The sequence below is a fragment of the Oculina patagonica genome, chromosome 8 (assembly GCF_052425735.1).
Source record: "Oculina patagonica isolate OP01 chromosome 8, crgOcupat, whole genome shotgun sequence".
Lineage (NCBI taxonomy): Eukaryota > Metazoa > Cnidaria > Anthozoa > Scleractinia > Oculinidae > Oculina > Oculina patagonica.
The window spans coordinates 34,140,216-34,157,135 of record NC_135765.1 but is presented as its reverse complement, the minus strand read 5'-3'; the positions used below and the strand labels follow the sequence as shown (position 1 = coordinate 34,157,135).

Sequence of the window (16,920 nt, the reverse complement as noted above, 5' to 3'; positions counted from 1 at the left end):
TCGTCCCGTTCATCATTATCGTCCTCATAATAATCAGTATTATGGAAGTCCAGATATGTCGAGGTATATCCTGGTATGACGCCATAACTGTTGACGTCATCACTGACGACGTCATCATTAATATCAATGACCTCATCATCATCACCTTTGTTCCTTATTGGAATACTCGTCGTCTATTACTGGCATCATCATCATCATTATCATCATCATCATCATCGCTATCAACGTTATCATGATGTCATCCCTTTTGTTGTTATCACCGTCGTCATCGTCATTATCTTATCATCATCATCATCATCATCATCACCGTGATCAAAGCCTCCTCATCACTAGTCAGATATCTCGTATAACAGACCGCCTTGATTCTAAACCGTAAACAAAGCCTTTTTTTCTTGCTCGTATTTGAACACCACACTGTACATGTCGCCTCCCAGTCTCTGAGCGAGCCAGCGATTCTTTATGACGGCCAGTTTAATAGAATCACACGTGAACTTCGCCTCGTAGTTTGTATGAATGGCCCTGAAAAGAAAAGAAAAACAATTTAAAATGAGCAGGTCCTAAAATTGTCGAAAGTTTCTGAAATACAAACCAAGTTCAGTTACCTGCCCATTCCTTCCAAGATTAAGAGATCTGCATCTCTACATTTCAGCGCAAGTTCTGTATTCACTCTCCTGAAAACGTACAACGACATGAAGAAACGTAAGAATGTTCAAATAAGTTACATGAAGGACGGCTATTTTTTTTTAAACAATTATTTCAAGTTTTTTGTTCTTAATCCAACCTTGTTTATTTTCGATTTGAAATTACATTTTTATTGGGGTAGAAAACTATCATTTTTAGTTCCTTACACCAGAAAAATGACGTTAACTTCCTCTAAAGCTGGAACAATCAGAAGTTAAACGAAAATACGTACTATTAAAAGGTGGTCACATGAATTTGACAGTCCGTTCTCGGCAAGCAACAGATAAAACTGGGAAAACACACTAATTTTTTCATTTGTGCAGTAGTTGATGAATCAACTGTAAGCAGGCGATTTCAAGCCCCATGGAACAAGTGGCGACTCTTACTATTCAGCATTATACTGGCCAATCCAAGACTATGGAAGATGGACAAATGGAAGATTTGTAGCTTTCATCGCAGCCGAAACTGAAAGATTTTGGATTTGCTCCAATTGCTCCGTCTTCTGTGAAAAGGTTAAGCATATGCTGGCAATGAAACAAAACCAGCTGGGATAAATGGGCTGTTTTTTATGCATATACATGGGGTAATAACCGAATTAACGGCCAAAACCGTTATCAGGGCTGGGATAAAAGACTTGAAGAAGTGCATTGTAACGTTCTGTAAGGAGCCACCACCAATCTCCAGCAAAAACCAGTAAAACTTTCTTCCTTATATTAAGAATGTCTAATAATTCCCCATGGCGGTCTCAGCTGAGGTATCTAACCTTTAGTTGACCCAACTGTCTCAAGTCAGTTGATACTGTTTTCCGCTTCAGACAAATCCCCGTGCCACGAGCACGTACAACAATCCCATCAGTTCAGCAAAATTTGCGCCAACGTACAGATCTGCATACCAGTAAAGAGCAAGTTATTTGTCGTGGTAGCGTCTCAAGCAAAAAGAAACAAGGTCTCTCGTGCGAATTCCGTCTAAACAGATCAACAATGAACAATGAAGAGAAACAAAATCCTCAGACGAAGGGGAGAAAATCACTCGGTAGTTTGTTTGCCGTGTCAGGATTACTGTTGTCTATCGTGTGTTACATCGCACTTGTTCATGTGGAATTCAGGATACAAGAACATCATCGACTGCTATCAAACCCAACGACACTCTGTGATCAGACTGAGAAAGAAATCCTGCGTAAAGTACAGAAGAATTTCAAACGATGGGCGGCTGAGACAGACAAAAAGTTGAGTAAGGGAAAAGGTAAGCTTTCACATGGTATCAGAGTATTTTTCTCGTCTGCGAAAACAAAGGTTGTTAAACTTGTTGTATCGTGTTGATCTAGATCGTATTCTATTTGTCCAAAACGTTTTCTTGTACAAGGACAACATTCGAAAAGGCAGACTGGTGCGAGTGAAGCAAGGTTGATTAATATAAAATAAGAAATGAACTACGTTTTTCCTCGAGGATTTATTGGAATACCAGACAGCTGTGGCGAAGCGGTTGTTTCGATAGCATAAGTCAAAATCATGTTTGTAAACTTCGCTTTCAGCCCAATTCACCGATCGGAGAACAAAAAAGAAACTGAGTAGAATAAATATGAGTACTGAAATCATTCCAACGAAAACATGCCCCCAGCACGGAAAATTCAAGATTGAGAGAGGTCACACAGTCACACAACTTCGAGACATCAATTCTCTCTCCCTGTTTATTACACATTGCTTTTAACGAAGTTCTCAGAATTTCGATTTACATCAAGACAATATCCCGCTGTTGTTTTAAATTCACCCAAAGAAGTTATGGTGATCATGCCAGTTCTTGGGTGGAGCTCGCGACATTAAAACTCTGGTCTAACTACAGCGTTACTTCTCTCAGGTGACAAGGAAAGCTTTACAAGACACAAACGAAGTGTTTCATCCGTGAATTCACCGACAACGCCACAACAAACAACCTCTGACCTGCAGCGACTCATCAGAAAAGAGCTTCGCCAACTGCAGAACCAAATCTGTGCTAAGGATCACGTGTTATGCCGAGCAGGACCAAAAGGGAACCAAGGCCGCCGAGGAAGGCCAGGGAGACCTGGAACCCAGGGACCACCGGGTAAGCACGGCCCCATGGGAACTCGAGGACCAATGGGAATGAAGGGAGATCCGGGAGTGCCGGGGGATATTGGACCACCGGGACCTAGAGGCCCACAGGGAGTGAAGGGCGAGAGGGGCATGTCTATTACAGCTCCTTTTCTTCAGGAGCCTCTGGTTGGGATGACAGTCAATGAAGGCCAAACAGAATTCTTGAAATGTGCAGCAGACGGTCACCCAACTCCAAAGATCAAGTGGTCCAAGGTCAGTTCGTCACTTCCGGTTGGACGTCACGTGGTGGATTCCAGTGGAGCCCTTATTTTGAAGAACGTGAAACCGGAAGACGATGGAGTTTACAGCTGCAGAGCGGAAAATTTCCTGGGAAGTGTAAACGAGTCGGCAAAATTAACAGTTCAATGTGAGTTTGTGTGTTTTGTTAATGTGAGTTTTTTTCTTGTCTTAGAAAAGCCTGTAGATATGATGAGCGCTTCTGTGTAATTAATTGGGAAATGAAAGGTTTGTTAAAGACCAATTCTCAACTAACATTATTCACTTCCACTTTGCTGAACCTTTGCCTGTTATCTTTAGTTTATGAGGTGTAAGTCAGTATGATAAAAATATTTGACTTTTCATATACTCACAGGAACTTCGGAAGCTTGGTTAGACAATTTTTCCAAAAGCTTCTTTTTTTCAAAAAAAAAAGAAACGAAAAAGAACCATCTAAAAAACTGTCCTGTTGATTAAGGACGCATTGCCCTGCTGATTAAGGACGACATTTGTTTAATTGTATCTCAACAGTCGCTCCTCGGGTTTCCATGTCTTCCAATAGATTTATTTCTCAGGAAGATCAAACTATCACCATAGCCTGCAGTGCAACTGGTCAGCCGCAACCTACAATCACGTGGTCTAAGTCGATCGGTAGTTTACCTACTAGAGCAACTGTAAAGAGTGGTGCCTTGAAAATTAACAACGTGTTACGAAGAGACGGAGGAACATACATATGTAAAGCCGAGAATATTCTAGGGATGGCAGAAAAAACAGCACAGCTTATGGTTTTCTCTCGTCTGCAGTTTAAAGTTCGTCCCCAAGTGCAGATGACTGCTATGATTGGGCTTCCTGTGCGCCTACCTTGTGTGGCCGAGAGTGACCTGAAACCGACAGTCATGTGGATGAAGGATGGAAAGCCGTCACTTCCTGTAGACTCCAGTATTCTATTAGACAACACGCTCGTCATTTCCAGTGTCACGAAATCGCACGAAGGATCTTACACCTGTAAAGCGACTAATGCTGTGTCATCTGTACAAGCAAGTGCCCAGGTCAAAACCTTTACTCCTACTTCCTGTTCTGCAATACGGAAAAAAGTCAGGACTTCTACCGGAAATTACGTCATTGATCCAGATGGCGAGGGTAGCCTGGCGCCGTTTAAAGCCTACTGTGACATGAGTGACAAGAATGGTGTTGGCGTGACAGTTATAAGTCACGACAGTGAAAGCAGAACATTAGTGGACGGATATGATAGTAAGGGTTCATACTCGCGCAGCATTCACTACACAGGAGCAAGTCTATCTCAGCTGGCCAGTCTCACTGATGTCTCTACACATTGTGAACAGTTCATTAAATATGAGTGTTATGGCTCCCTATTTAAATTTCGTAGTGACCCTCACAGTTGGTGGGTGTCACGTGATTCTAGTCAGATGTTGCACTGGGGCGGAGCCTCGCCTGGAAGTAAAAAATGCGCATGCGGAATGACCAACTCGTGCGCGCATCCCAGCGAAGTGTGCAACTGTGACAAGAATGACGGTGTATGGCGCGAGGACAGCGGTCTTCTTACTGACAAGTCAACACTTCCAGTTAAAGAACTGAGGATTGGAGATACCGGTACATATAGCAGTATTGATGAAAAAGGCTACTACACACTGGGAAAATTGAAGTGCTATGGAATAGCTCACGAGTAGCAAATTAATAGTATTTATAAGTGTTCACCATTTATGAGTTACCTAACAATTCTACTTTGAAAAATATCGGCCAGAAAAAGTATCTCCTCAAATATAGAGATAATTATACTTAGCTATAACGAATACAAATGTGAACTAATTGTTACATGTAGAAACAAAATATTTTTCCTTGTCTGAAGTGAGGAGATTTAGATTTAGTGGTGAAATGTGAATAAGATAAGCATACCTGCAATCCAAACAAGGCGAACCGATCCCCGATTCCATGGGGACTAATCGTTCTTCCTTATATGCAGTCCTAATTTAAAGAACAGAGTGGAATGCAAGCTTGTTGTTTTTATTTAGATCTCATATAGGCGTGGGGGGAAGTGGGAGAGCGAAATTCGGAACGGGGTAGCCGGGAGTAAGTGGGGAAGGAAAATCAGGGGAAAGTGGTAGGGAGGACGTGGCGCAAGCAACATACTATAAAGGGAAGAAATTACATGAGAAAAAAAAATTATATTGCAACAAGGTGGCAACGGCATATGGCTAGTCTCAGGCGCAATGTTTTAAGGAATTAACAAAATTGAGATTCGCTCACCTTATTTCTGGACATAAATCTGCTACTTTTTCTGTTAAGATCACAAGTTCACTGTACATGACGTCATTCAGGGCTGGATAAGAGTTAGCAGCCATGACAACCTATGAGCGTCACGAAAGAGAACATAAACGTCTCAGACCTGTCATATGTCACGTAACACAAACAATGTCATTCATAGAGCCGTTTCATAACTTGTTTTGTGGAAGGAGCTTCATTAAATCCTTAAAACGAACAACTAGACAGCCAATTACACCAAAAAGAGTAATTAAAGTTGAATTAACTTTACCGAAGTGAGCTAAGATATTCAGCTAGTTAATTTCTGTTTATTTGTGTCAGTAGATTTACCTTAGTTCCACGTGAAAGAAGTTCTCTGACGAATGGAAACATTCCTAAGATAATATCCACGCCACTGTTATCCACAAATATGACAGCTAGTTTATGAGGAGGGCCCTGTGAAGGCAAATAGAGAAAATTTACGGCGTATGAGAGAGAAAGCGAACGGACGGACGCATTAGAAGTCTGACCAATAAATTGAATGAAATTAAGAACTGACCTTTGACCTTTCAATCCAGGCATCAAGGTCATCTTTTAACCAGGGCCGAGCTGAAAGAACATGGTAGAACAAAGTTGTAAAGAAAGGACTGATTTTTGGAAGACTTTGACATGATTTCGTTAGCTTTTTGACATATCTGGATAGAATTTACCTTCATGGTTACTTGGTTGGGTTTCACGATTAATTTGTTTTAATTCGCAGAACAAAAATATGAAAGTTTTCCTTAGATCATGTATTGTATAATTAACTCAGAATCATTTGCCATGTATGCTTACAACCACAATAGCAAGTAGAAAATTCAGATCTAATAAAAGAAGAAAAGGAGAACAGCTTGTTTGTGTACCTTGTAATTTTTTCATAGCTGATTCGAAGTCAAGTTGGCCTCCTTCCATGAGTCTGTTAAAAGGAAATGACGTTTGAATAAAGACGAAAAGAAGGCCTTTTATATACGAACAAGACTAACAGAACTCAAGTCGCCCGCCTTTGAGGGTATGGCGATGATTATTGCCAGTGACGTCTTCACCCCTTCCCCTCTCCGTCCGTACTACATTTAGCTCGTCCAAGTTGTCCTTGTCCCCACACATCTTATGGCACATTCAATCAAATCCAGAATGCAAAATCCACCGGGCCTAAAAACGACAGGCTACCTTCAAAATTGTCCAAGAAATGACAAATATGATGGGTTGCGGAGAATGTAAAAAGTTTAAATAATTGATTGTATGCCTTTTCCAAGTTTCCAATTTTCCACATAATCAAGTGGTCGCACTCTTACTTTGCAACTTCCTTAGCACCCCAGTCAAAAACATTGCCAGCTATTATTCCTTCAATCAGAGCGAGCTGTCGCTTTTCCCATGACATGGCGTCTAGTTTTTTGAGTCGCTTGGACAGCAGAAGAAGCGCAGCCTCGTTCTCCTCTTGCTTAACCTGTGGGTAAAAAAGGCGGGAAAACAGGCGCTCGTCAAAAGCGGCGGGAAAATGACTGGTTTTGCAGAGGCTGGCTGCAACGCACATACTAAGTTCTATAATTGTTCAAGAAACTCGTGAACAATCTCTATAACCAATCAGATCACAGATATGTCTTTTCAGATATGTCCAGGATTGAACGCAAATGAGATGCACGTTCCTCATGACAGGCATCACAAAGTGTCCTCATTAATAAAGTTCGCCGAAACACACCAAAATCTGTCAAATATGAAGTAATATGGAAATGTCAAATAACACAGTCAAACATGAAGTACTCATTAGACAATACCTGCGTTCAATCCTGGACATAAGTGAAAATTTGACGAAACTGTTAAATAATGGCTTGAAAATCATCGAACTCTTATAAAAACATGAAAGAATTCTAGAAGACAAACAAGAAGTATGGATGATCAAAAACCGAATAAGATTACGACGGATTGTAAACTTCATAGCCTACCTCTGCGTAAGGATCAGGAAAGCTAAACTCGTTGAGGTACTGTTCTCTCACGTCCAACAAACTACGAACATTTAAAGTACCATAAGCCCTGTGAAAAAAATCAACATGTCACACAGTTTACTTCAGGCTGAAACTTAAGGTGACGAGGTGTTGTTGTTGTTGTTTTTTTTATTACAAATGTATGACACGAAACTTACGCAGGTTGTTGCTTAAGAACATCAAGGCGAAGTCGAAATTTGTTGCGAAACTTTTCTGCTCTTTCTTTGGCGTCTGGGGCGTCTGGTTGGCTGGCTACTGCACGATCAACTACCTGGAAGAATCCAAAAGACGAGTTAAAGCCTGATGAATGGAGTTATTCTTCGCGCAAAATTTATGATTTTGTCGGTGGGAGGGATGAAGTTTCTTGTGGACCTTTCACTTTTTCCACATTTTCTGTCTTCTTTCAAAAACAAATACGGAAGCAATTGATCTTGCAGGGATTGTGCAGTGGTGAGAGCGCTCGCCTCCCACCAATGTGGCCCAAGTTCAAATTCCGGACTCGGCGTCATGTGTGAGTTGTATTTGTTGTTGGTTCTCGTCCTTGCTCCGAGCGTTTTTCTCCGGTTCTCCGGGTTTCTACCTTACACAAAAACTTAGAATTCTAAATTCTATTTCGAGCAAAAAAACGAGGGCCACTGTTTTGTCAGTTGTAAGACTGTTATGTTCTACCCTCGCTATTACAAAATTAATGTAATAAACAGTTTGATCAGAGCACTGAATAGTTTCTTTTTTTCTCTTGAGGCTGTAACAACCTTAGAAGAATAGCAAGGCTAAAACAGTCAAGTAGGCGTACTTTGTCTAATGCGTCCTCAAAGCACTTGAGCCAGTAATCTCTTGCTTCTGTGTCAACCGTGAGATCCTGAGTGTCGGGATAGTAGTCACCGTGAGAGGCGAGGAGAGGGAATGGGACTAGTGTGTGAGTGAATTGGTCCATCTCCAATACGTCATACTGTAAAGGAAAGAAAAACAACAACAATTGGCTCATATTTAGCTTATTTTTTTTTAAACCTTCCACGGTTGGGTATAGTATGTCATTTTGTCAAATTGCCCTAATCATTCGCTGGTCCCATTTATACGTTCTAGGGTGTAGAGGCTATATGAGAGCTGGCCAATTAACCAATAACACAACATGTCCACGCAAAAATCAAGCCAAAAACATATCTCTAAAGCAAGTTTAGAGATTTTGATCCATTATTATTTCATGTGTCTGTAGGTTGATCTTTGTGAATAACTGAGCTCTCTGCGTTTCTATACAAGGCGTTATGTTCAAGAAAGTAGAACTTCCCGAGCACTCCCAGAGGTCAGAGCGATGTACTAAAAGAAAATCGCCTTGGCCAAGTGGTCTACAACGAAGTTTTGAATTCTAGCACGTATTCCCCTCTAATAAGCACTTTTTGCCGGCCATTGCATATTTTAGCAATCACACAAAGGATCTTCCCTAGAAAGCGTTGCGTGACATCTTAACGACTGCTATGAAGGAGGCAGAACTGCCGAATAAGGAAAAAATATCTTTAAAATCCAAATTAAAGCGATAATTTCTTTCGTTTCTTACCCTAACTCCGTCAGCTATCCGAGTATTGATCAGATCAGCGGAACGTTTTGCAGCTGAGAGGCCTGAGCTGCCTGCGTAGTTTTCTCGCCATGTTAAAACGTCGAGGTTACTTAACGTAAAGTCCACTACAACAAAGAAACAAAAAGTATTTTAAAAGTGTGGACAATATTGCAGTTGTTGGGGAACTTCCCTGTATAAGCTACTGAAAAAAATCACGGATGTACCATAAAAGCCCCGGTCCCGGAGGCGAGCCTTCCAAAGAAGCGAACTCGAGTGTAATTTGACTTGTTGGTTGATTCCTTCCAAGAATATTTGTCCAAAACTTTATTTCTAATACTACAATGGGTCGACATTCACATGTTTTATGTTTCAGTTAGCTATCTGAAACTATCGATAGTGCGTTATAGTGTATGATTTTTGTTGTAAAAAGTATGAAATAATGAAAATCTGAAAAATCTGAAATCGAGCCGTCCGAAAGTTGCGACAGGAAAAGCCTGTTAATTCTGAAAGTAATGAGGGTGGCTACTTTTGGAACGTAAGTTATATACTATAATTTTTCATGTATACAGCAAGTTAGCCCCGACTTGCTGAATTTTATAATGGTACAGAATGTCTGCAATTGCTGCAGGAATAGTAATCTCGTCACATAAATCGAAAGAAATGAAATAAACTTCAGGGCATCTAAATTTAGTGAAAAAAGCACATCGAAAGTGAGGACTTTAACGCACCATCTTCTTCAGCTCCTTTCAGAAATGCGCCTATGGCTCCCAGGTATCCTTCGTGTCTCAGAAACAATGCTTGCTGGCTTCCCTAAAAAGATAAATTGCAAGAAAACCAGCTTAGAATAAGGAAATTAACACCTTTAATTTACGGCCTTTAGCTCTGGAGTTCATGCTTAGTAGTAGGGTCATGTAAACATTTTAAAACTGAAGAGAAGATGACTTCCTCCCAGAGGTTAATTAGCAAAACGCTTAATGCAGTTAAGGCAAGTGCTCTTTGTGTTAACAAATAAAACGAATATTTTCTTTTTACATCACCAAAGTCGATTCGTAGAGGAGAGCAAAGAAATGTAAAATAATTTATTAATGCACGTGAAAAGGCGTCTTATGTAATAATTAAAAATAATTAGTATAATAGCTTTTTAAAACCTGTAGTCTTAAAAAAGGGGATTTTTCAAAATAGGAATCGCACTAGGAATCATTATAACGAGGAATGACTTGTTACAACAGAAAGATCTCACGAGGTTGCCAAAAAGCAATTAAAACTTACAGTCCTTTTACTTAAAATAGAGTTCAGTGCAATAGACATTCTCGTACCTTAGACCAGTAGTTGATGCCAAAGGAAATAGCGTGCATGGTCACTGGGTTTCCTCTGATGAAATATCCGCTGAAGTAGATTTTCTTCAGTCCATTTAGTTTCGCATAAAGCGAGGCAATCTAACAAGGAAACATGTAAACAGTCCATTTCTCTTCAGAATATAAGTGATAAGATTCTCAAGAAGAGAGTTGACGGTAATAGGATTTAGCGTCACCTTTTCCTTTTTAAAGATAAAGTAGTTGGATTCAAAATCGACAAAAAATTGCATTGCGTCTAACGGTCCTCCCCTAAGCTACTTATTTCTCTGCTTCAGTTTTACAAACATAAAAATAGTCGCACAAAGTGATTGACCAAACCTGCCCAATGTCATTACAGATCATGTGTAGCAGACTTTTTGCAACATCTGCTTCGGCAAAGTGAGAAGCTACAAAAAAAGAAAACATCACACAGACAGTTTAGAATGGCTTTTGAAACAGCTGTGAATGTCGTTACTCCAGAATTAAACACAATGAACCGATCAGCAACTAGAAGCAAAAACACGTAACCGGTGCTAAGCGCGGGAAAAAAATGTAACGGGTGCCAAGCGCGGGAAAACGCGAGTAAGCCAAGTTAGGAATGGTTTGACGAATTCCTGACTGGTTGAAAAAACAGCTTATTTGTTCACGTTCACGTCGTTTTGAACCAGTAACAAAGCTTAAAACGAAAACCTCTTAACGGACAACTCCATAAGACGGACACCTGGTGATGGTCCCTGCCGTTATTCAGTCATTTTACTGTAACCAAACTCCCTATAAGACGGACACCTTTCTAAGACGGACAACGGACACTTTGAAATCATTAACGGACACTTGAGTAGTGTTTTTTATCATGTTTTAATAGTGAAAATACCTCCAAACTTCATATCGATCTAAAGCAAAGTTACTTACTGACCAAATACAATGACGCTTTAGCAGTTACTTCTCAGCTTACGTGTATGGGCACAAAAGAGGTCATTTTCTACTTACAGTATTACAGTTTGTAGAGAAAAAGAAGCGAATACAAGAAAAAGAAGCAAATACGGTCCTTTCATTATTTTAGTCTTGTTGCAGTTAGCAAAGGTTTGTCGCATTGTGCAAAGGTTTAGCTTTATTATCTCGAAATTACTGGTGTCATGTTACCTCGACTCTCTACAAGGCGGACACCTCTCTAAGACGGACAGTTGCCGCCCGTCCCGAAGGTGTCCGTCTTAGAGAGAGTTGACTGTAGTAAACATGCAACAATTTTCGCAGCCAATCGAAAAAGAAATATGGCTTAACAAGAAAGATTTACAAAGTTTTAACAAACCAGAATGTTGATCGTCCTTCGGTGATCTCACTGTCTTGCCAAAGCTGCTCGCAGTCAAGTCTCCTGGAAGCTTCAAAGCATCGTATGCGCCACCGTAGATGTCTTTTACCTTAAAATAAAATGCGCGATGATTATTCACTATGATCTATTTGCAAAATATCACCATGATTACAGCGGTTTACAACAAATGCCCTTACCAACATATCCACATTTTGGTGGCGGCCTTTGGTTGCCAGTTCTAGCAACTCGTCGAAACCCTGCAATAATTTTAAAGCAAAAAGTTATTAGTCAAGAGCGATTTCTAATTGAGTGTCGAAAAACCAAAGTAATGACTTTGGCCAATCAAAAAGGACACAGACAATCCAGTAAACCAATCAAAACTCGAAGCAAGTACATGTTGACGGCACGAAGCGCGGGAAAACATGTGTGAGCAAGTCACGATTTATTTTGTTTTTACTTTGGATTAATTGGGAAAGTGGCACGATTTTTTTAACCCAACTAAGTGTAGTAATGTAAAACCAAAGTAAAACAACAACAACAACAACAACTTTATAACCAAAAAGACTTACATACATTAGGCCATATAATAATATTATCATCTTGTACACATAAATATTGGGAGGCGCGGTGGCCTAATGGTTAGCGCGCTCGACTCCGAGTCGAATGGCCCGGGTTCGAGGCCTGGCCGGGGCGCTGCGTTGTGTTCTTGAGCAAGACACTTTACTCTCACAGTGCCTCTCTCCACCCAGGTGTATAAATGGGTACCGGCGAATTTACTGCTGGGGGGTAACCCTGCGATGGACTAGCATCCCATCCAGGAAGGAGTAGCAATACTCCTAGTCTCTTAATGCTACGGAAACCGGGATAAGCTCCGGCTGTATGAGCCTCATGGCTCGGACACAGACTTTACCTCATACATAAATATTACAATACCTTTGCGCTTGTAAGTAGAGAACCCAGACCCCAGAATGTGTACAAGACGATAATATTATTATATTATCGTCTTGTACACATAAATATCACAATACCTTTGCGCTTGTAAGTAGAGAACCCAGACCCCAGAATGTGTACAAGACGATAATATTATTATATTATCGTCTTGTACACATAAATATCACAATACCTTTGCGCTTGTAAGAAGAGAACCCAGACCCCAGAATGTGCCTCCTCCCATACTGGTTCCACCGACTCGCTCAAACTTGTTCTCAGATTCCACCTACGGATAAATACAAGTAAGTACAAGTTAAATCGTTATCAACGTGTCTACGGGATTAGTGAATTAGAGAAAAAGTGGGCTTCTACCAAGTCAAGAATCAACGCTCCGTAAAATTAAGGTGATTCCTCACAAATAAAAAGTGTGGACAGACTTTTTTAAAACTTTCCATGAATGTTCCCTACCTAGCAATGTTTCGAAAATAAAAAATAAAAAGATAGGTCACCATGCTCGCAAAAGAGATATGGTGGGCCAGTCTTACCCCATTTATGCCTGTTGTGGTACTAATCACGCGCGTTATTTCTTTGGGTTAAATTACATTTTGCGGTGCGACGTTTTTGCAAAGTAATACTGAAACAAAAACTTGATACTAAGAAAGTCTCGAGCATAAAAAACAATGTTATTTAACGTATGGAAATCGAATCAAAACGGTGCTCAAGTCGCTTTTAACAAGGTCATAGTTTTTGTCCTTGAGTGCGAGTTTTGTCCACGCATTCCGCTTTATCGTTTTCTAACTCAAAGAGAGCAAAATTTGCCTTTATTTAAGTCACGAATATTTGTTGGGTTAAAAATCTGCTGGCATCACAGAGACAACCATGAGTGCTCAAGATGGTGGAATTCCTCTCTAAAACCCTACATCTAAAGTTTGTGGTAATATTTGTCATAAATCGAGCAATATGACTGTTTTGTTCCAAATTATGCTACTTTTGTACCATTTGCGTTAAACAGGTTTATGTTACCTTGATCATACTGACTCCAGAGCCAATATTGACTATGAGGTAAGGAAATATTTCTGAATGATCAAGTTCTTGGAAGACGTATGGAGGACTCTGTTCTTTATGATACTCAAACACTTCATCAGCAATGTTTTTCAACAGAAAGTTGCCGCCTCTGATGATACATTCTATTTCATCTTCTTTGTCAACCCTACATTGAAGAAAAATATACCATTATCTTTTGTCCGCTTTTGTATTTAACTGATTTATCCATTCTTACATCTTACCTTCCTCTCCTCTTCACTCCCTCTCTTCCCTCTCTCTACCCTCCCCCCTACTTCCCTTCATCCATCAAACCATCCTCTCCACCTTCCTCCATTTTTTCCTCCCTTCCTCCCTCACTCTTTCCCTTCCTCCATCCATCCCACCCTCTATTCCGACCCATCCTCCCTCCAGGGCGAGGCAACCATCCAAATCCACCTACATTCACTCTCCTCTCTCCAGCATTCTATTTCTTCATTCCTCCATCTCTCTATCCATCCGCCCATTCATCCAAACATCCCTCTCCACCATTCCTTCTTTCTCCCCTCCCTCCCTCCCTCCCTCCATCCATCCAACCATCCCTCCCTCGGTCTCTGCAGTTTTTTATCCCTTGCTTTCTCCGTCTATCCAACTATCCTTCTCTATCTTTCTCCACCACCCCTCCCTCCCTCCCTGCCTCCATCCAGTCCTCCATCCCTTGCTTCCTCCCTCCCTCCATCCAACCATCCTTCCATATCTTCCTCCACCACCTCTTCCTTCTTCCCTCCCTCCCTCCATCCATCCCGCTCCACCGTCCTCCAACCTTTACTTCCTCCCTCCCTCCCTCCCTCCCTCCCTCCCTCCCTACCTACCTACCTACCTACCTACCTACCTACCCACCTACCTACCTACCTACCTACTTCCATCCATTCATCCAACCAACCATCTCTCTCCACCTTCCTTCCTCCAAGTCTCCTGGCCTCACACCCTGAGTTATACTAAATAACTTTACCAACCTGACACCAAGTTTACTTGTAAGTAAATCCATGTATTTATGAGCTCCACCACCTTTTGAATGAAAGAATTATAAAAACACAAATCAGGAAAAATTATACTACTGAACAATCTTGGAAAACAAAATATGCCACACTGAGTGTTTAGTCAATAGAAGAACAAAATTAATAGTGATGAGATAAATGAGATCCCTGTCAGTGTAGTCTGTACATTCGAGAAAAACTTGTAGCGTTCAAGTTTGTCTCAGAAGTTTTAGCTAACTGTCAAAAATGGCCTCTATTAATATAATATATGTAGAATTTTGTAGTGCTATATGACAACACCACATAACTGATAAATATGCTGGGGTAATCACCACATGTTTAATATGCCATGTAGGTTTGTCTTAATACAAGTGTAGTCCAAAAGATTAGACAGGGCAATCAAATGCACCTTCAGAATATAAACAATCATATACCTGTGGCTTTGAGTGCCTTCTCTTTATATGCTTCTGATAAGATGTTCTCTTGGATGAAATTGACACACATTTCAATATATTTGGTTTCAAATTTAATGAAGTGTAATCTTTTGCTAGATTCTTGATCGTCCTTGATCTCATAGATATGCCCACCAGCTGCACATTTGTCAGACTAAAAAGAAATGATTAATAAACACTTCAATAATCTGTTTTTTTGGTGGACATGGTGGCTTATTTTAGACCTAAATTATTATGGGTTATGGGCACCATCTTGATGGGTAGGCAGTGCTGTCAGAAATTACAGAGTTTGTATAGGAATCTGCAGGGAGCATTTTTCCAATTGGAGGGCTGTCTAGTGACTTTAAGTGGGGGGCTTTAGAGACTTTTCTCTTAGACAGTCTTTATTTTTTCAGACATATAATAAATAATAATTAGGGAATGTTTATCCAGGATAACCCTTCAGTACATGCATACTGTTATCAATGGGGTCCTGCTATATATAACCCAGCCACTCCCCATGGCTGGACGCAGTCCCTGATCTGATGGTAAATAATTTTTCAAAAATTAAATTCTGAACAACTTATGATTCACAAAGTAAAGATACAAGGTAAATTATAGACAAATGTATGGAATCATAAAACAACTGTATGCTTTCTTGCACAGTCACAAAACTGTGATAAGGTTGTTTCATTAAGTTTCATTCTAGTTTAAGTGTAGAACTCTGAAGAAAGTTTATACTATACCCCTTTCTCCTGGTCTTCATCAACCAACTTGCTCAAAGAAGTAAAGCTGTAATGCCGTTTCCTAATGTTTCTCACTTCAGACATGTATGCCACCTTGGCAAGAGACCCACCTAGGAGATAAAAATAAGCAGAATCAGAATTCACCATATGTCTGGCTTGATTTTAGGACTAGAAAATAAATTAGAAACTTTGCGTGACAGCCAAGTGAAGACTTTCTTAGCCTAGCAAAAGAAATCAAGACTCCAAAAAGGCATTGTGGAAAAATTCAATATGAAGAGATCTCTGAAATTTTTATCAAAATTTCTGTGAGAAATGCATTTTTAAGGGCCATGCATCACCTCTCTAGCTAGGCATGTTCACAGACATAAAATGCATTGCAATCTCAATTCTGATTCTTGACCAGAGATCAAGCAGAGATACATCCTCGAAGACCCAGGGGCAGTTACTGGGGGTTAGGAAAAATGCAAAACTTCACAAAAAAAAGTTTGGCATAGAAAAGTTGGAGCCAAATTATGAAAGGTGCCCCTAAGGAAAGAGTCTTCCCAGGCCAGTACCAAAAGGCTCTTTGAATACTACCTTCTGATTGGGCAGAAAAGTTCTTGGTATTGCCTTTGTATTATTCTGCCCAATCGGCGGCCCCATACATTAATTACGTATGCCTCTTTTTATACCATTAATACACACAAATAGATGACATGAAAAGAACGAGTCAGTCAGAAGATTGGGGCTGTGCGGAAATCTTGCCCTGGCCTGGTAAGACTCTTTCCCCAGAGGCACCTTTCTATTGCTTCAACTAAACAATGACTTCAGAAAGGTCAAAGGTCGCCCTTTGTTGGTAAATATGACGTGTCATCGTTGGATATCTGTTTACAAACTTATAATAGAATAAATATTTCAGCATTTAATTAGCGATTAAAACAGTGCGCCGGGAATAGAAAGAAAATGATCCACGGGTTTTACATTCTTGACAAGAAAAAATAGCCTTTCTCGTTAGAGAAGATTTGACTACTCACCAATGTCTACTGCAAAAATCTTAGCAGTTTTAAGGTTTCGAAATATCTCAGGCAAAGAAATACTTCTTGCATAGCCCGAAGTACTGCCCTGTGCAGCTTTAGATCCCATAATCTTGTTTCAAGAGGCGATCGTTTTGTGCAAGTCTTACGCAAGATCTTTGAACAATTTCTGTCAAAACAATGCAATCTTGTCCGCCATGTTGAATATTAAATAAAGTTGAGCCAGCAGTCATAATGCACGTTCGTTTCCAGACTTCCTCTCCACCGAG

The 16,920-nt window shown here is 40.3% G+C and overlaps 2 protein-coding genes across 2 annotated transcripts; one reads left to right on the top strand and one right to left on the bottom strand.

Annotated features, from left to right (window-relative positions):
• Nucleotides 1-307: 307 nt before the first annotated feature.
• On the bottom strand, nucleotides 308-16,869 carry LOC144663636 (4'-phosphopantetheine phosphatase-like). The gene is made up of 23 exons (XM_078524644.1): nucleotides 16,652-16,869; nucleotides 15,639-15,748; nucleotides 14,896-15,067; nucleotides 14,441-14,492; nucleotides 13,428-13,614; nucleotides 12,598-12,690; nucleotides 11,672-11,731; nucleotides 11,475-11,583; nucleotides 10,508-10,575; nucleotides 10,151-10,270; nucleotides 9,563-9,644; nucleotides 8,835-8,959; nucleotides 8,076-8,231; nucleotides 7,441-7,553; nucleotides 7,244-7,331; nucleotides 6,596-6,747; nucleotides 6,167-6,219; nucleotides 5,824-5,873; nucleotides 5,616-5,720; nucleotides 5,271-5,371; nucleotides 4,920-4,988; nucleotides 603-671; nucleotides 308-519 (listed from the first exon to the last, which is right to left on the bottom strand). Exons 1-23 carry the CDS (start codon nucleotides 16,758-16,760, stop codon nucleotides 366-368), a joined length of 2,397 nt encoding a protein of 798 aa, XP_078380770.1. The 5' UTR covers nucleotides 16,761-16,869; the 3' UTR covers nucleotides 308-365.
• On the top strand, nucleotides 1,195-5,455 carry LOC144663637 (uncharacterized). The gene is made up of 3 exons (XM_078524645.1): nucleotides 1,195-1,923; nucleotides 2,536-3,156; nucleotides 3,537-5,455. The coding sequence occupies exons 1-3, from the start codon at nucleotides 1,662-1,664 to the stop codon at nucleotides 4,691-4,693; spliced, it is 2,040 nt and encodes a 679-aa protein (XP_078380771.1). The 5' UTR covers nucleotides 1,195-1,661; the 3' UTR covers nucleotides 4,694-5,455.
• Nucleotides 16,870-16,920: the final 51 nt, after the last annotated feature.

Excerpts from the sequence above, each read along its gene's own strand:
- LOC144663637 (XM_078524645.1), top strand. The coding sequence starts at position 1,662 with ATGAACAATGAAGAGAAACAAAATCCTCAGACGAAGGGGAGAAAATCA. Across the intron at positions 1,924-2,535 it reads AAAGTTGAGTAAGGGAAAAG|GTGACAAGGAAAGCTTTACA; the intron begins GTAAGCTTTCAC and ends TACTTCTCTCAG. Across the intron at positions 3,157-3,536 it reads GGCAAAATTAACAGTTCAAT|TCGCTCCTCGGGTTTCCATG; the intron begins GTGAGTTTGTGT and ends GTATCTCAACAG.
- LOC144663636 (XM_078524644.1), bottom strand. The coding sequence starts at position 16,760 with ATGGGATCTAAAGCTGCACAGGGCAGTACTTCGGGCTATGCAAGAAGT. Across the intron at positions 15,749-16,651 it reads GATTTTTGCAGTAGACATTG|GTGGGTCTCTTGCCAAGGTG; the intron begins GTGAGTAGTCAA and ends TTTATCTCCTAG. Across the intron at positions 672-4,919 it reads TCGCCTTGTTTGGATTGCAG|GAGAGTGAATACAGAACTTG; the intron begins GTATGCTTATCT and ends GTACGTTTTCAG.